A 19,968-nucleotide genomic window follows, 5' to 3' on the forward strand; every position below is an offset into this window, starting at 1 on the left:
TGCTCATCTGTGCCTGCTCATCTTATGTAACTCAGTCTGTGACATCCAAAATAAAAAGGTAGGGAGCCCAGGTTTTACTTACTGCTCATTGCCTCAAATGCAGAGCTTTTACCAAGAGACCATCTGCCAAAGCCAGAGGTAATCTGGTAAGCAGGAGGTGAATATGCTGAGGAGGTAAGAGGTGGGGAATGGCGAATTTTCCTAATAGCACCTGCTTAGCTGTTTTAATGGGTGCCCAATCATCAGTGGCTAAGTTATAAATGTCATAAAGGGGCCTTTGCCTTGCCCAGAAGGAGGAAGGTAGCTTGCACAGATGGACTGAGAGAGTGTTGAAGGATAAAGGTAAGTGTGACATCCTTACTTTCTGAAATCTTCCAGTTATCTTGCCCACCTCCCCAAACTAACCACCCTGACCTGTTTTAAATAATTAGAATTAAGACTATAACTATTGCTTTTTATTTTTCTCCTCTTCATAAATCAGATATCGCAATATCTAAGCAACTTTTTGATATCATTCACATTTCTCGCTTTCTACTTTGTTCTATCAGATCCAGGGATGCCTCTTCACTGGTTCATTTTATTCCTAAAAGAGCTAAATGGGTTTTGTTAGATACTTGTTTTAGCATTGCATCAATCTTTGGTTGGATAGATGAATATCAGATGGAAATAGTATTTATTTATTTATTTATTCATTGGCTTCTTGCAAAGCACAGATCTCTTTTTTTATATATTCCCTTAGCCTTTTGTATGCTGAATATCAGCCTGGAATAACTATTTACAGAATAGTTATTCCCCCAAATCCAGATGCTCACAGTGGTTGTATTGACACAACCCAATGACTATAGGACGAGAACAGAGAGACAATAGTAACAAAAGCATGGTTGTGAAAAATTCTCATTGCACCCTTTGGGGAAAGAATTTCCTTCTGAGTTTCTTTTCATATTTCTTTTAAAAATATTTTTCAAACTAGGTTTACATAGATCATTCAGAATGTTTTAGAGACATGCTCCCCTTGGTTTTTGATTCTCTCATCTTAGGTTTTAATGTTTTTAAGACAAAGAAAATGACCTATATTCATATTCACATCAAATTGGAGAGCAGAAGCAAAGAGTGTTCACTCTTCCCTTATGTTATGATCTTGTGTTTCTGACCCAAGCAACTGTCTCCACTTACATTCACCATACACTTCTGAAGTACCCACTATCTGGCCAAGAAGGGTTTGTCAGTGGAACATCCAGGAAGGCGCTTCATCACTCTTATTAAAGACCCTCTTATACATGCTTTTCTTATTTTAACCTTTAAGATTTAATCTATGAATCTTCCAAGGCTAATAATTCTTAATCATTTGTCTTAGAGCAAGCATGCTAATCTGGGATCCATGAACCTGAATGGGAAAACAATTAGATTTTTATTTTCACCAGCCTCTAGCTGAAATTTAGCATTTCTTTCAGTTATTTAAAATCATTATTCTGAGAAAGAGTCAAGAGAATTTACCAGACTGCCAAAGAGATCCATGACCCAAAAAAGGTTAAGAAGTCAATTTCGAGGCAAAAGACAGTTTACAAAGTCCATGCCTCCAAGATTATAATGTCTCTCTTTTGTTATACTGCTCTCCTGGCTTCATTAAACATTGTCAGATTTTTGTAAGCTAGGGCTGAAGTTTGAATTTTCTCAGATGCAATGTCAGAATTTAGTCTCTGAGAGTAGTAATAAGAGTTACCAGTCTTAGCTGACCATACAGGTAGTTTCCCGTAGTCATTAATTGTGTAAAGCCTTATCAACTGTGGAGTACCTCAGCTGGAGACATGGTCCTAACCTGGGTTCATCAACTGTGGTTAGTTGGATAGAGAGGACATTCATCAACTGTAATGTCCTTAACTGAACCATTTAATTTAGAGAAAAAGAAAACTAAATAGAATCTCCTCCTCAAGGAAAGAGATTGACTTGCCATTGCTTTGGTCTCTTTCAAGTAATTTGTTTTATCATAAAATTTTATAAGTACAATTAGGTACTTACTTTTCTTGTACCTTACAGGTTATAGTGAAAAAATGGTCCATCCCTTGTCCACTGACACTCAGTCATGGAGGGGAATTCTTCCAGGTAATGACGTGGCTTTATTTTAAAGACTTGTAATAATTCTCATTTTAATCTGACAAGAAAAGTCATGTTAATAATGTTTATTTTCTTTTAATTAGTTAAAAAAAAAAAGCTACTACTACAGCCCATTTTTCTCATTGTTTTAAAAAACCCTGATTCAAAAACTGAAGGGTAATGATGATAGGCAGTATCTTGGATGTTGTGTTGTGGGGGTCAAATGAACTAAATAGATCTAAAACACTATGTAGATATAAATGGTAGTTATTGTGAATATGCCAGGTTAGTAACTGGCTAACTTTTGGTCTTATTTTTCTTCCTTTATGCTATTTCACAGATTTCAAATATCACAGAGGGGTGTAAACCAAAGCTTTTTTACTTCTCCAAAGAGGTAAGTTGTTAAGACTTTTCTGATTTAATCTTCACGTTTTAACTATAAAAGGTTTGTATAGTGTTTGTTTTTAAGGTATTTATATTTATCAATTATTTTTCATCGAAAATGCTAAATATAGATTTGCCCACCAAAATTATATTTTTAAACACAGTATGACCCATCATAAAACAGGCACCTTTTTGATAGTATGGTTTTAAATGAGCCCTTGCATAGAACATATTGTCAAATTGTTTGGTCTGTCCAGTGAATCTTTCTGTGGATACAGGCATTTTGCAGCTCCATGGACTTGTAAAGCTAACCAGCCTACTAACATCAAAAATTCGTACTTTAAGTAAAACCCTGTCTGTAACAAAACTCAGCCTAACTATTGGACCATTGACTTAACATATACAATGGGGACTTCTGACAGATATTCAGAATTTAAAAGCTTGCTGCTTTCTGGTGTTTAGGATTGAAGGATAAATCTGGGATCTACAGGTCAATCCTTATTCTTTGGGCTTGAGAGTGCTTCATGTATGAGCCTTAAAAAGACTGAGAGTGCACTAAGTGTGGACCTTCATAGCAACAGGCTGTGCATGACCTGACCTTTAGCTGGACTGTGCACTGTTCTCTGAAGAGTCCAGGTTTCTTTTTTGACAAAGACAAGGGCACAGCTTCTAGCTGTAAGGGCTCCTTTACATCTCACCATTACTTAAACTGTTCAGGGCAAACCTAAGCAAATAACTCTCTTCCATATCATTGGAAACCCTATGACCTTCAGCATCTGGAATCCTGCCTTCAGTTTTGAGATCAAGAGACGACTTTATAGATAGAACCAGGCTGTCTAAAGTTAGCCTCTTACAGATAGAATACCTTTATGAATCCACAAGCTCTTCTGCATAGGTATTCATTCCACTAGTAAAGATTGCAGCCTTAATGTAGTAAATAGAAATATAATATGTTGGTATGTTTAAGGACTGGTATTAGAGAACAGGGAATTATGTTTTCTTATTCTTTAGTAATTTGTGTCCTAACAGTATAGGAAGCTAGATGTCATCATGCCCAAATTTACCTTCTTTTCACCCTACTTTAAAAAATTTTTTCTAGGGTAATTTCTTAGCAGTTTTGACATCCGTCTATTTCTTCCGTTCTCATTTATATTATGTACATTTTTGGTTTTTAGAAAAATGCTCTTTAGCATGGTTACTGTCCCGAGCCCACTGAAAATTACTGAACACAGTCATCTCAGAGAACATTATTAGTAATAGTCATTATAGCTTGAGGTTGAATTGAGTTGTTAAAGGAGGTAGTGTAGTACCATGTGATAGGTTTGGATTCAGAGGAAGTCCCTGGCTTTGAATCCCACTTTTGCCCTTTAGTACCTGAATGATCATGGACAAATCACCTAATTTCTCTGAGCCTCAATGTCTTCATGTAAAATAAAAGTTTGGAAAATATGGCCTCTAATTCTGAGTTTATGGACTCCAGAAAAGTTAACTGGGAGCTAGATCCATTCAAAATATAACTGTCAATTATTTGAATGAAAAAGGGTAACTAGGGATGGCTATCTATCCAGAATCAAGTATATTTGGCATGGGAATGTTTTATATGTTTTCGTTTAACAGATTGCCAATTATATCATGATATCTAATCTGGCTCTCACAGACAATGGGCTCCCCCTGTGTGACTCCACATTTTGGCTCATCATTTCCATTACTACCTGTACCTTTTTTCATACCCTTTGACACTTTAGTCCAGGTTTCTTATTCCCTGTTGCCATTTAGAGATTCTTCCTTCACTACTGCCATGCAGCAGCCTCCAAAAAATTACCCTGTCCACATGTATTACCCAAATCAGATCTGAATAGCTTGTTACCTACCAGTGCCCATGTCATTCTCCCTCCTTGTTCAAGGAATTGTGTACTTGGTTAACAGTTTTCCCTAAATCCTGCACAGAGAGCTTCAGCATGCATGTTGATGTTCCCCCAAACACCCCTACTTCCCAGTTCCTCAGTCTCCTGAGCCTCATGATCTGTTCCTCTTTTCCACTTTACCTGTATTCAGGAATGGTCATACCTTTGTTCTCACTATCATCTGCGTGTATTAAACTTCTATAATTAGAACTCTGAAAGTCTTTTATCCAGTCTCTCCATCTTTCCCTAGTTCTATTCTTTGTGCTCATTGTGACCTCCATGCTCCCTACTCTTCAGTACTTTCCCAGGCTGTCACCTCTGTTGTAGCTTCACTTCTTCCCCCTTCCCACTCTTGACCCTTAGTTGACCTAAGTTCAAATCTATATTATTCTCTGTTCTTGTATACCCTTCTCCTTTGTCTTATCACTGCTTATGACTTGCTAAATCCTTGCTGGCCACCTTGCTATCCCAGCCTGAGACCATGCTCTGGAAGTTATAAACCTTAAATTTCCTGAATGCTTGCTCTGGAGACCCAAATGTCCTGATTGTTGACTACCTCAGGAGAGATCCACTCTATCAGGCTTGCTACTCCAGCCTTGCTTCATTTTCTCATTCCTTTTTCTTTATGACCCTACTGCAGCCATTAACACTATTAAGCACCCTCTTCTCCTTGATATCTTCTTCTTTCTAGGTTTTTGGGACAGCACTCTCTCCTGATTTTCCTCTTACTTCCCAGACCACTCCTTAGTCTTCTTTGCTGAGATCCTCATCCAAATCATACCCTCTATTTATAGGTGTCCCACGGGGTACTGTCCTGGCCCTCTCCTCCCTTTACACTACTTCACTTGGTGATCTCATCAATTCCTCTGGCTTTAATTGCCATCTCTGTGTTGACAGTTTTCCAATCTCCCTATCCTGCCCTAACTTCCCTGCTAACCTCCATTTTTGAATCTCCAGCTGCCTTCCAGACATCTTGAACTAGACATCTTAAACTCAAAGTCTCTAAAACTAAACCATTATCTTTACCCCTGAATGCTCTCTTCCTCTAAACTTTTCTATAACTATCAAGGGCACAATCATTTTCCTAGTCCCTCAGGCTCACAACCTAGGTGTCATCCTTGACTCCTCACTATCTCTCACTCCCATATCCAGTTGGTTGCTAAAGCCTGTTGATTTTTAACTTCACAGCATCTCTTGAATACCCTCCTTTCTCTCTTCTGATACTACCACCACCCTATGCAGGACCCTGTCACCTTACACTTGGACTATTGTAATAGACTGCTAGTGGTTCTGCCTGCCTCAAGTCTCTCCCTAGTCCATTTTACCCTTCATTCATCCATTAAAGTGATTTTTCTAAAATGCAGGTCAGACCTTGTCACACATACTAGTCACTGCCTGTCCCCTCCAATATAAAATATAAAAGCCTCTGTTTGCATTCAAAGTCATTTGTAACCAAACCCTCCCACCCCCACTTGCTATCTTCCAGTTTTCTTATTGACTAACCCTCCCATTTTCTTACCAGCCTCCCAGACCAGAATCTATGCCCTGTAGGTCTTAAACCTTTTATTTTCAGAAGTTCCAACTTGGGGCCTCTCTGTCCTTATTGGTAAATGTAGCATATTATACCAGACCATCTAGCCTTAGAATTAAGGTTTTTCAGCCAGGCCCTTATTGCACACCCAGTCATCCTTTCTTTCTCTCTAGTTTTCAGTCTCTCCATATCTAAGACTTCTTTTCATACTGACTACAAACACTTCTCTCCCCTTCCTGGAAGGGGAAAAAAAAAAATACCTCACTAGACCCTGTCTTTCATTCAAGCTATTGGTATGTCATATCTCTCTTCCCTTTTTCTGCTAGAACTTGAAAAAGCTCTCTGTAATCATAATAACTCTAATAATTTCCTTTCCCTCTTTTCTAATCCTTCTACAATCTTTCTTCCAACCTTATCACTTTATAGCCCCTCACTGAAAATTCCCTTTCCAAAGTCACCAGTGATCTCTTAATTATCTAATGGACTTTTCTCAATCCATAGCCTTCTTGATTTCTGTCCTGCATTTGGTACTGTTAACCACCTGTGTCTTCTCTCCTCTATGTGTTTTCATGACCCTGCTTTCTCTTGGTTCTCCTTACTGTCTGAGTGTTCTTTTGCTAAATTTTCCATATCACGGAATCCATATCATACCCCTTACCTGAGAGGGCACCTGAGGCTCTGTCTTGGGTCCTCTTTTCTTTGCTCTCTATACTCTTTCTCTTAGTGACCTCTTAAACTCACATGGGTTTCCTTAATATGTTATAGCACCAACACGATATTCATAGCGCCTGTGGCTGGCTATGAATATGCCAGCATAATTCTGAATCTCAAAATATAACAGACTCTCCACATGGAAGACAGAATCAAAGCATTTATTCAGATACCAGAAAACTGAATCCTAACACCAGAAAACCAAATCCATCATAGCAACAAAGAAATCTATACACAATAACAATGCAGGGGGTACCACCATCCTAAAACTTTCCCCCTGCTAGGGCCTTCCCAGAAATGAGCACTCACCCCTTGCTGCTTACTTTCCTCTCTCTCCCTCAGCGCTAACTGCTCTCACCAACTTCGTTTCAGCTTTGCTCCACCTTTTCTGGCAAGCTCCTCCCACCATACAGTCATGTGACTCAGGCTTATGTGTGATTCAGGCAGGTCACATGGGCCTGTTAATGGATGGGAAAGATCTTCCCATTTTACAAAAATACATTAACAGTACATATCTCCACACTGTTTACTGCCATATAGTTTCAGCTCTGGTCTTTCTCCTGAGCTCCAGTCCGGCAGTACAAACTGCCTTTTGAACATTTCCTACTCAGTGCCCTGTAAACATTTTACACTCAGGGTGCCGAAACACAACTTGTCTTTCTCCCTAAACCCACCACTGTGTTGAATTTCCTTATTCCCATTGATGGCACCACTATTTTTTAAGTTATCCAGGTTCACAACTTCAGTGCCACCCTTGATTTCTCCTTATCCCTCACCCAATGGATCCATTCAGTTGCCAATTCTTGCCTGTTCTGTCTCCACACAGTCTCTCTCTCATCCAACATCACTTTGGGCTAGGCCCTCAACATCTCTCAACTAGGGCTACCTAATTGGTCTCCCCATCTCAGGTTATTCCCATCTCCAGTCCATCCTTCATAGCTGCCAAACTAATTTCCCCAAAGTATAGGTTTTACTCTTACTTCCTTACTCAGTAAACCTTAATGGCTGCCTATTACATTAGGGCCAATAGGGCTTCCTATGAAGTAGTTAAATATATTTGAATTTGTACTGTTTGAAGTTGTAATTACATAAAATATGGTCATTGGTTCCAACCCAGTGGAAATAATGCAGTGTGAATTTGAATAATGCTTCATGGGTTTTGTTATTCACGCCAATCGCAACTTAGCTATACCTCCAGAGTCAAACATAAACTCTTCTGTTTGTTACTTAAAGTCCTTCATACCCTGACCCCAAACTACCTTTCCATCCTTATTGCCTGTTATTCTCCTCCACACTAACTGCAGCTCAGCCAAATTGCCCTCTCAGCACAGCCCTTCGTTTTCCACATTTATGCCTTTGTGCTGATCTAACAATGTACTTCTGTCTCACTTGCGTCTCTCAGAATCCCTTCAAGTCTCAGTTCAAGCGCCACCTCCTACATAGAGGCTTTCCTGTGTACATAATTATAATTATGATTATAGTTATAATTATACAGTGTGCTCTTCCCTAGCTACCCTGTAACGTACTTAAGGATAGAGACTATTTTCACTTTTGTCTTTGTATCCCCAGCACCTGGCACATAATAGTAGATGCTTAATAAATGCTTGTTGATTGATTATTCTAATGGTTACATGTAACCATTACATGGTTACATGGCAAGAGAAGTTTCCTAGATGACATTAGGGTGAAACCAGCCAAAGAACAAAACATTTTCTATAGATTTTGAAACTGACCATGACTATTTAGAGGGAAGCTTGGAGGAGAGGAGGAGAATGTTTGTAGAGTGGTAGAGTTTCAAAATAACTGTGATGTAAAAGCAGGAGGCACCAATAAGTCTTATTAAATAAATATAAACACACCCATAACTGCCCCTCACATCATGAAATAATTTTCCCTTGACTGATGTTGCTGCTTAACAAAGTTTGACCAGATTCCTTACATTGGAAAACATTAGTTGAATGTCAAACTTAGCTGTCGCTTTTTCAACAGGAAACTTTAACTATTTCACCTTTTTTTTTTTAATTTTTCAGAGTGCTTATGCCATTCCAACCATGGCATTTTCATTTCTCTGCCATACTTCAGTATTGCCCATATACTGTGAACTTCAAAGGTAACATGTACAAATCTTAGATTAACTTAAGTGAAATAAAAAGGCCTTTGACATTTTGAGGCTTTTCTCAGTCAATTCCATCTTTCCCTTATGGTTCCCTATGTTAGATTCTGAAAAGTTTCTGAGACAACAGTACAAAAACTCAGTGGAGTCCTTATGGAGAATGTCACATGATAAAAAATATTCTTATATAACGTCTTTCCATTGCAATTCCTGGTGTAAAATTGCTGATGGCTTCAGCTTTGTATAGATGAGAAACACCATGACCTACAATCTGCAGACTCTTTGACCTCTTGTCCAGATTTTGTGCAGCTTGTGGTCCTTGTCTTATCCAGTTTTGTGGTCCTATTTTGATTCTATTTTTGTCTTTTAGACCTTCTAAGAGACGAATGCAGAATGTAACCAACACAGGGATTGCTTTAAGTTTTCTCATTTATTTTATGTCAGCATTATTTGGGTACCTCACTTTTTATGGTAAGTATTTACTTTTACATAAGTAAGAGATAAATGCAACTTATGTTTCATTTCATTATTAATTAGTGAGTTCTATTGTATACTTGGAGGTTATGTCCATCCCTTATTGGTTGGAACCACTTGGATAAAATGAGTCATCCTAAGGGTGTGAAAGAATTGGTTTACTGTCTTTTGAAAATGAGGAATCAGAAACAGTGTGATTTGTCATTTCACAGGAAATTTTTGTTTAAAAACTTAACTGCATATCTGTGTACTTATTTCAGTGTCTCTCTGCCAGATAGTTTAATAGGGAACTTCAGGTTACTGATACTTTTTAAAAGGCATAAATACAGTTGAAAAATTAATTAACTTTATATCTGTTGCCAGAAAAAAAAAATCTTGTCCATCCAGATAGATGGGAATAACAAGTGAAGAGGGATATCTTATTGCTCATTGAGGGCAGGGATTGTTTTTTTGACTCCTTTTGTAAACTCACTGTGTAGCACAGTGCCTGGCACATAGTAGGTGCTTAAAAAATGTTTATTGCTTGTTTGATTGATCATAGTGATAATTGTAATAATAATCATAGTTTACATTTATATAACATATTATAGTTATAAAACACATTATGTGCACTATCTCCTTTCGCCTTCATAAAAGCCTTATGACATAAGTAGTGTAAACTTATTCCCATTTTAAAGATGAGGAAAACAAAGCTGAGAGAGATTAAATGACTTGCCCATGGTCACTGAGGTGGTAGGTTATGAAGCCAGGCCTAGAATTCAGGATTCTCTGGACTCTGAATACAGTGCCTTTTCCGTTGTAATTATATTAGGTGTGAGGGAGAAGGAAGAGGATTAAAGAGGAAAACTATATGCCCCAGGGTCCAAATGCCCTTCCATTCAAGGGTTACATTTTGAAGCAAATTCTTAGCTGTTCCTGGCTTATTTAGGCCTTTCCTAAACTTTGTAGGTTTTTAAAATTTCTTCCTTAACATCATAAGTCATGGGGTCTCAAAGATTTTAATGCTCGTAAGTGACATTGTTTCTCCTACAGAGATTTACATATCAAATGTCTTTTCCTTCCTGGATCTTCCTAGACCTCTGTTCCTTGTCCACAACTGCAAGTTTTTTAGAATACTCAAATTTGCTCAGGTGGAGACAATGAAAATTTCGTAAACAGTTTTTTGGGCTGCATGGTTTTATTTTGGTTTTGCACACTCAAACTAATTCCTTCCCTAAAGGCAGAGTCATGATGGAAATAGTGATATGCAGCTCAGAACAGATCTATTTTGGCATTTAATCACAGTACAAGAAAGAACCTTCATATCACCTTTCTGCCAATATGACTGCAGATGGCAATCTCATGTAATACAGAGTGTACTTGAAGCTAAGAGCTTGTTCAGAATTTTGGCCCCAAGTTAAAGCCTTCCAGAGGTCAAAAGTCAAGTATTGAGTCCTACTTTATAAACTCTTTACCCTGTCTGGCCACCTGCTCTGATTATGACACTGTCTTAACTAAGGTCATATATGCTTTGCAGAGGTCACCTTATGATATCTGTAGAGATTTGTCTGGATCCATACAAGCTTATTTTACCATATTGGTTACATGTGTTCTGGCTCAACTAAGAACACAGAGCTAACCAACTAGCCCTGACAGTAGATCTGGATTCTGAGAGAATGGAAGGTAGACTTAAAACAATTTGAGTTTAAGTTAGAATTGATTCCTCAGACTTTTGGCCTCATTTCAGTATATGTGAGGTAGTGTCTTTTATCCAACCATTCAAAAGCTGATTTCATATCTGATTCAAATTGGGTTATAGGAAAAGCCTTTATCTATTAGCCCTAGGTTAATAATCTTGGTTTTTGTCATTGAATATGTAATGAATGCTTGGCATTATTTGGTAAGAAGGAGAAATCATGTTCCTCTGATAAACAAAACTGCTGCCTAAATATGCGCAATAATTATCTTTTTAAAACCTCATGAGATTAATTAGCAATAGGTGTTAATAGTTGTACTGTAGTTCATAAAATGGAAATAGGTTAGTCCTCCATATTTTCCTATTAAAGAAGTAATAATCCCACTGTATTCTGCCTTAATCAGACTTCATCTGTTTAGTTCTGGTCACTACATTTTATAAAGAACATTGATAAACTGGAGAGTATCCAAAGGAGAACTGCATGGTAAAAGACCTCAAGATCATGTTATGATCTTAGAAGATTGGTGAAAGAATGGAGGCTATTTACAGAAGTAGAAAGGCTTTACAAAGACATGATATCCATCTTCAAATATTTGATTAGACTTACTCTACTTGCTCCAGACAGTAGAATTAGCAACATCAGACTTGTTTTAAGGAAAAACTTCCTAACAACCAGAGAGCTATCCCAAAGTGGAATGAGCTGCCCTCAGAAGTCATTATCTTACAGTCTGAAGAGACTTCAAAGGTGTTCTCATCTAACTCATCCTTCAACAAGATTCCCTTTTACAACAAACCTGACAAGTGTGTCTTCTCATTTTTGCTTGGAGACCTCTAGTAAGGGAAACCCACTACCTCCTGAAGTAGCCTATTCCAGTTTTAGATGGGTGTAATGAGTTGGAGTTAGGTCAGGTTGAAGTCAGTTGTTAAGTAAACAAGCATTTATTAAGCATTAGGTTCTGTGCTAAGTCAGATTGAGTTCAGATATGGGTTGAACTAGATGGCCTTTAAGTTCTATTCCAACTCTGAGACTATAATTTACAAAAATCACACATTTGGGAATAGAATCTAGATTTGTTATCTTTTGCTCTCTTATTTGGTTTACTGGACAATGCTATCTTCACACAGTCTGGAAAGTGTTTTTAGATAACTAATTTCCAAATGGAATTCAATGCTATAAACATTTATTAAATGTGTACCATGATAAAAGTCCCTGCCCTCAAGGAGTTTGCAAGCATACAAAGTCATGAAACTTCCATTTTGGTCTTGATAAATATTTATATTGTCCCTATTGTCCTTTTCCATGTAAAATGTGAAGATTTTGATTGAGACCATTCTCACCTAAATAATTGTAATAGCCTCCTAACTGGTCTTCCTATTCTTATATCTAGTTCTTCCTAAAGGACAGCTCTCATCATGCTCAAAAATCTTCAGTAGCTTATAAGTGCTTGCTAAAGGAAATGAATTTAATAAATGTTTTTTAAATTCCTAGTGCTTTTGGATTGCTGTGGTCTATTCTTAGGGAGATACAAACTTTATATAAGACGGTCTCTGCCACTTATAAACAAGCACCACTCTACTTTTTTAAGCCTTATTTCCATTTGCTTCCTTTTATGTACTCAGAATTCCAGCCATACTGGACTCCTTAGTTCTCTCTACATAACCATTCACTTTCCTGCTTGATAGTGAGATAATATTTGTAAAGTGCTTAGCACAGTGCCTGATGTATAGTGATGCTGTATAAATGTGAATTGTCTCCCCTTACTCCTTTCCAGCCTTTGAGTCTTTGTTTATATTTTCCCCTTCCCTTTGGAATTACTCTCCCCTTCTCCCCACTATTCATCTGTTAAAAATTCCTTCACAGTCCAACTTAAATGCCACTTCCCAGATATTTTCCATGATCTTTCTGCCCCGCCCCCCCCACCTCATCCCTATTAAAAATAATCTTTCTAAAAATTCTAATTGCACTTTACTTTTTTCCTTATTTCACATATAGCTTTCTCCTTTTATTATCATTATTTGTGCAAATGTTATCTCTTCTGCTGGATTGTAAGCTCCTTAAGAATAGGAGATGTATATTATTCAACCATGTATCCCCACAGGGCCAGACAGATAGAGGGCACTCAGTAAATGTTTGTTGAATATATCTTTTTACCCTTACTAGTTTTTTCAAACAAGAGTAGAGTTCCAACTTGAGTCAAAATAGATCTTTCCCTACAGTTCTATGTGTACTACTTTCTTAAACACCATCACTTTTTAGATTTCATCATTGGAAAATGGCCACATGTACCATATAGAATTTGTCTTCCCCTCCTTAGCTGCTCCCTTACTCACTAGGTAATTAATTTCCCACTTGCCACATTTTCTGCTTTGAATAACAATAATTACTCCACTTGGTGCCATTTGAGATAACAGGTGAAGTAAAAATAAGCAAAGCAGCATTTGAAGTGCTTTATAAGATCCTGGAAAGAAAAATTCCACATTCTTATTTCTTTTAACTTTAGAGGTTGTGTATGTGCTTGTTTGTTTGGGTGGCCAACATGTAATGGGGAGAAAAGGTATTTACCTGTTCTCCAAGGTAAAGATAAGCCCATATTTTAAGTTGTTTTAGAAAGTCTTGCAAATACCAGTTCGTGGAAAAGAAAATATTATGCCATTCTTGACATCTTAGCAATTTATAATGGGACCTTATTTGTTATTTGCAGATAAAGTGGAGTCCGAAATACTACAGGATTATAGCAAATACTTGCCACATGATGTTGTTGTCATGACTGTGAAGTTATGCATACTGTTTTCTGTGCTCTTGACAGTCCCTCTAATCCATTTCCCTGTAAGTACTCTTGAAGGTCTTGTTGCTTGTTGTAGTCGTTTCCCTAATATGGCAACACTAATTCTTTGCAGACTAGAACATTTGAATCAAATCTAGTCTTGTGTATCTTATTCATTTGTCAAGTGATTGATCAAAGACCTCATACTGCATATGGCTTCATGAAAGGACAAAAATAACAGTGAACCACCAAGCTAATTTGTGCTTTTTTAGATTAAGTTTAGATTTAAGCTATCCCACAGCATTGTTTCCAATTTGGAGAATGTAGTACTTCTAAAGTTTTGGGGGAAGGGTTGAAATTTTTTTCCTCCAATTCTGTATTGTGTTTTCAAAAGAATATATACAAAAAGATGAAAATTCAAGTCAGCAAAAGTAAGTGCTTACTGATGTATTGTAACTGTGTTTTCACAGAGGAAGTTTAGTTTGATCTTAGCCAAAATAAAGCCTTGACTTTGCAGTTGTTAAGATTTGAGGGCAGAATGAATCAATGGGTAAAATGAATGAATAAAAAAATAAAGTATTATTGTACACGAGAATTCTGATAATGAAAAAAGGTATTCAAATGTTGTTATATGTGTCTTATCTATTCATTTGGATTGTAAATTCCTCAAGGGCTTTTTTCTTCTTATTGATTTGTTTCTCACATGTTTGGTATAATTAGGAAGTCTATTTGAAAGAACAAAGACTGCCACAGCTAGAGTAACGAGAATTGTTGTAAAGTAATATAAAATATGTCCTTCATCGAAATTCTTTCATGTTTTAGAACCTTTATTCTTTTGCCTATAGACTGTAAAGGACTAATTGATAACCATTATTATGTTTTGTTCAGTCATTTTTCAGTTGTATCTGACTCTTCGTGACCCTTTTTGGGGTTTTCTTGACAAAGATACCAGAGTGGTTTGCCATTTCCTTCTCCAGCTCATTTTCCAGATGAGGAAAGTGAGGCAAACAGGATTAAATGACTTGCTTAGGTGTGTAAGGCCAGTTTTGAATTCAGGAAGATAAGTTTTCCTGACTCCAGGCCTACTACTTTATGCACTATACCACCTAGCTGCCCCTACTATTACCTAGTAGTTAGTAATCTCTTATCTCAGCTAGACTGGTCCTCAGATAATAGGCATGCCCTCAATCTCTGGGCTCAAACTTGGAGCTTTTCTAGCCTAGAACCTCTAATGGCTGTGCTTTGCATAGCTCTCAGAAATATAAAGCATGTCTGCCAGAATGAAATATCATAGCAGGACCTCCATGTCAGGCAGATTAGTGATGGAAATCAGATAAGTTGAAGAAAATATGTGTGTGAAAGTTTTCACATTTTTCATAATTTTTTACCCAGTAAGGTGCAAGGTAAATTCAGTACAACAAATATTTATTAAGCATTTATCATATATAGTACATTGTGTGCTAAGTCCAGGGCAGAGACTTAGATGAATAAGAGGCAGTTTCTGCTCACAAAGAGCTTACCAACTAGTAGGAGAGATGATAAGTACATAAATAATATTATGTATAATAGAGCGTGGTAAGTACACTAGACAAAGTGCACTAAACATGGTAAGTGCACAAGACTTATCTTCCTGAAAAGGGAAGGTAATATTTGAGAATAAAACTTAAATCTTAAGAATTTTTTAAAAGCTTCATGATGAAAGCAGTGTAGACAGAACTTTTAGAAAAATAGACATTTTGTGAGAAGACTGTAAGGACAGATTTATGTCTAAAGAAGTATTTCCCTAATGATACCGTCTCTTCTTAAACTAGTTTCTTTTTCCTTTACACAGGCAAGGAAAGCAGTAATAATGGCATTTTTCCCTAATCGTCCATTCTCATGGATTCATCATTTTTTGGTCACTTTAGCACTCAATGTTATCATTGTTTTACTTGCACTATATGTTCCTGACATTAGAAATATATTCGGTATAGTTGGTAAGTTATCTGTTCCCAAAGTTCCACATAATAAATTGGCTCTCTTAGTTTCAGGTTCTGATCCTAATGGCATCATTTTGTTTGTTTGTTTTCACCCTTAAAGGTGCCAGTACATCAACATGTTTGATTTTTGTGTTCCCAGGATTATTTTATCTTAAACTCAGCAGAGAAGATTTTATATCACAGAAGAAACTTGGGGTATGTTTTTTTTAAGTGTATATTTCTTTCATGTACACCATTTTAAGAAATATTTTGTCATTTTATATTATGCATTTTCAAAAGAGGCTATCAATGAAACAAGCATTTATTAAGTACCTAATATATGTCAGGCACTATGCTATTGTACAAGGGTTGTGAATTTAAAAATGAAACATTACCTGCCATCCAGGAAGTTACATTCTATTTGAGGGAATCAACATGGACATATTATGTAGCTGATAAATAAATCCAAAATAATTGGAGTGGAGGGGAGGCATTACCTGATGGGAGAATCAAATAAGAGTTCATATAGAAGATAGTACTAGAGCTGACTTTGAGGGAAGCTGAGAATTCCCAGGAGAGGAAAGACTTCACTTAAGGCATGGTGATAGCTTACAGAAGGACTCAGAGATGTGAAAGAGTATATGAATAATGGCAAAAATGGAAAACAGGAAAGGTAGAGTAGGGCCAAATTGTAAAGAGTTTTGAATGCCAGAGAAGTTGGAATCTGATTCTAGAAGTGATAGAGGACTTCTGGGTCACATGAGCAACAAGATGGCAGACTAGACATTTTCTCCAGTCTCTATAAATTCTCAAACCTTTTTAAAACAAGAAATTCTGTGATGAAGATAAAGCAACTTCAGCTATTTCTGTAATCTGAAACACCCAGAATACAAAAGAAGCTTTAAAAAAACCCACACCCTGGAACTGACACTGATCCTAAGCTCACTCAGAACCCTGCCCCCTCCTTCCACACTACTGGCATTGAGGCCACACTGGCAGACCCAAAGACAACAAAGGCTTACATCAAAATCCACTGCTATTCCTTGCTTCCCCCCCTTCCTTTTTCCATATTGTAGAGATCCAGGCTACAAAAGTTTGCTCTTTCCTCAGCAGCCACCTTGGTCACAGTCCTTCAGGAACAATTGCCTGCCAGGAGCTGCAACCCAGAAGCACCAACACTTCGAAGCTTTGAATTGCCAGTGCCAAGGAAAGCAGGTTCTAAACTGACAGGGCCATACTAGAAAAGTAAGGAACAGACGGAAGAAGACACGTCACCCAGGCAGGACGCTCTATACAGCTCAAGCCTGAGGAAAAGAGCACAGCATTCAGCTGGAGCAGTTCTGACCACTCTAAAGTAAATTGGGGCAGAGATCTACATTGGTGAACCGTGAATTGCCCATTGTGGGAGGATGCTGAGACTATTTAAGATCCAGCCCTCACAGAAGCTATAATCAGAGGGGACAGAGTCAGGAAGAGAGTAATAAGGGAAATAACATGGGGGGAAGGGTGGTGCAAAGAGGAAACTGAAAGTACCAAAGATTTCAGGAAGAAGAAATATCAAAGACCTTGAACATGAGCAAATAAATCAGTAGGAAAAACAGCAAAAGAAGGAAATATGGCTTCCACTTCTAGTAAATGAGCTCAGGCATCTATGAATGCATACTGAAAAATAAAGGAAAATGATCAACACTTGATGAAACAGAGGGCCCTTTGGAATTTGAGGAGAACATGGTAATCATAACAAGCTATTAGTGGGTGGTTTAAAAACAAATAAGAATTATGAAAGCAGAATTTATGTCCTACACAGAAGAAATAATCAGCAGAATAGAAAAACTTGAATCTGGAATGGCAAGCCTCACCAAAGAAATAAAAGAACAACAGATTAGGAATCCAAATACATAGAAGTGAAAGATACCCTAGAAGAAGAGAAGCAAAAACCAAAAACATTAAAATATGCTCACTATGCAAGCAAAACATTCTGATTTTGAAGTTAAAATGGGCAGAGACAACCTAAGGATCATAAGTCTCCCAGAAGAACTTTATAGGGCAAAAAACCTTAACACCATAATGAAATAAATAATAGGAGAGAACTATAGCCTAGAACTTCTAAAAGTAGAAAATGAAATCCCATTTGAAAGAGTTCACAGATCGCCTCTAGGAAAAAACCAAGGCTGCGAGCTCTAAGACGCATAGTGGTTAAACTTAATAATTCAACTCAGAAACAAGTTCAACAAGCTATCAGAAGAAAAACCTTCAAATACAGAAGAATGTGAATAACACAAGACTATTCTGCACCCACTAGTAAAAGGAGGGAATGGTATATTGTATTCCAGAGAGCACTGACACTCAGGATGCCGTGCATAGTAACCTATCCTGTAAATCTAACCTTAACCATATAGGACAAAAGATGAACCCTCAATAAAAAAAGAAGAGTTTGAAACATTGTTGGAACAGAAATTGGAATTGAAGATACTATCTGAATGGGGGTTCCATTGATGAATGCTCTTATGAGTGAAGAGAGATGAAGATCTTACACTGGATGATGTCTAGGGTATTTGGTGTCTTTAAAGTCTACTTGTCCTGGAAGAAGTTTTATGCAGGTCTGTGCTACACCAGTCAACCAAGGCACAATAAAATAATAACAAAATTCATTTGGAAAAACAAACCATTTAGAATATTAAGGGAAATTAGTAAAAGAAGTAAAGATGAAGCACTTCTAGATATCTAACTATATTATAAAACAGTAGTCATTAAAACTATCTGGTATTAATTAAAGGAGAGACAGATAGATCGGTGGAATAGCCTAGATAAGGGAGATTCAGAAATAACATAGAACTGAATAACCCCATGTTTGATAAAGTAGAAAACATAAGGTAATTCTTAATCTGTTGTTTCAGTCTTGTCCAACTCTTAATGGCCTCATTTGGGGTTTTCTTGGCAAGGTACTTGAGTGGTTTACCATTTTCTTCCCCAGCTCATTTTACAGATGAGGAACCTGAAGCAAATAACATTAAGTGACTTGCCCAAAGTTGCACAGATAGTAAGTGTCTAAGACCAGATTTGAACTCAGGAAAATGAGTCTTTCTGGCTTCAGGCTTGGCACTCTATCCACTGTGCTACCTAGTTGCCTGAAAACATAAGTTACCTAGGAGAAAACTCCCTATTCCATAAAAACTTCTGGGAAAACTGGAAAGTAGTCTGGCAGGCAATTAGGCTTAGACTATTACCTTACACCACACACCATAATGCACTTCTAAATGGATATATAACCTTAACATAAAAGATCATACAATTAAAAGAGAAACAGATCACATACATCTCATAGCTCTGGATAATAGATATATTCTTAACCAAACAAGAGTTAAAAGTAATTACAAAAGATAAAACATTACTTGAAAGTGAAAAGCTGCTGTACAGACATTAATGCATCTAGGAGAAGGAAATGTTTGAATGGGGAAAAAAATCTTTGTATCACTTTTCTCTGATAAGAGTTTAGTATCCAAGATATGTAAACAATTAGTAAATATAGACAAGACTAGCAGTCATTCCCCAGTGATAAGTTGTCAAAGGATAAGAACAAATAGTTCTCAAAAAAACTGCAGTGTTCACAAATACATGAAAAAATGTTCCCAATCACTAATAATAAGAGAAATATAAATCAAAACAACTCCAAAGTTTCACCTCATACCTTGCAAATTGGCAAAAATGACAGTAGTGTCAGAGGGGTGGTGGGAAGGTGGGCAGACTAATACATTGTTGGCAAAGCTTTGAAGTGGTACAACCACTTTGTAAAACAGTTTGGAATTATTGTAAATAAAGTGACTAAAATGTCTATCCTGTTTGACTGTTACTGGGCTTACAACCCCAAGGACACACTGATAAGAAAAAATGCTCATATTCCAAAATATTCATAACAGCACTTTTTATGATAGCCAAGAATTGGAAACAAAGTAGATGCCTGTCAGTTGGAGAATGGTTAAATAAATCATGGTATAGGAATAGAATAGAGTACTACTCTGCTATAAATTCAGGCAACTGTTACACCAGAAATAGTGTTGCACGGAGGAGGATGCTTTTGTTGAAAAGTATAACTGGTTTGGAGGGGTTTTTTACTTGGTCCAGGGTGAAGAAGTAGGAGGAATGTCCAGATTTGATATGCATCTAAATCGGAGTAAAGTTCTTTGTCTATATAATTTAAACTATCCGTGAAAAAAACAAGCAGAAGTAAAAACGTATTTTGGCATTGATGAGCTCCGAGGTCAGACTTTAGGGTCAAAGTGCTTTGTTGGAGGTATCTTGAAATGGATAGCTTCAGAATTTCACAAAGATGTTGTCTAATACCATGACCCTTCCTTCAGTCTT

At 37.2% G+C, this 19,968-nt stretch overlaps 1 protein-coding gene across 4 annotated transcripts in view; it reads left to right on the top strand.

The window, feature by feature from the left end:
• The window catches only part of SLC38A6 (solute carrier family 38 member 6), a 103,320-nt gene that overhangs the window by 55,174 nt on the left and 28,178 nt on the right, over positions 1 to 19,968 (top strand). For 2 of the 4 annotated variants that reach the window (XM_072629394.1, XM_072629393.1), the window contains exons 9-15: positions 2,035 to 2,100; positions 2,432 to 2,485; positions 8,652 to 8,731; positions 9,105 to 9,205; positions 13,586 to 13,710; positions 15,480 to 15,624; positions 15,728 to 15,822. In XM_072629394.1, coding sequence (XP_072485495.1) covers positions 2,035 to 2,100; positions 2,432 to 2,485; positions 8,652 to 8,731; positions 9,105 to 9,205; positions 13,586 to 13,710; positions 15,480 to 15,624; positions 15,728 to 15,822 — 666 coding nt within the window. The remainder of the gene's footprint in view (positions 1 to 2,034; positions 2,101 to 2,431; positions 2,486 to 8,651; positions 8,732 to 9,104; positions 9,206 to 13,585; positions 13,711 to 15,479; positions 15,625 to 15,727; positions 15,823 to 19,968) is intronic. The other 2 variants (XR_011971755.1, XM_072629395.1) reach the window with 1 other exon arrangement.

Source organism: Notamacropus eugenii, chromosome 1, assembly GCF_028372415.1.
Source record: "Notamacropus eugenii isolate mMacEug1 chromosome 1, mMacEug1.pri_v2, whole genome shotgun sequence".
NCBI lineage: Eukaryota > Metazoa > Chordata > Mammalia > Diprotodontia > Macropodidae > Notamacropus > Notamacropus eugenii.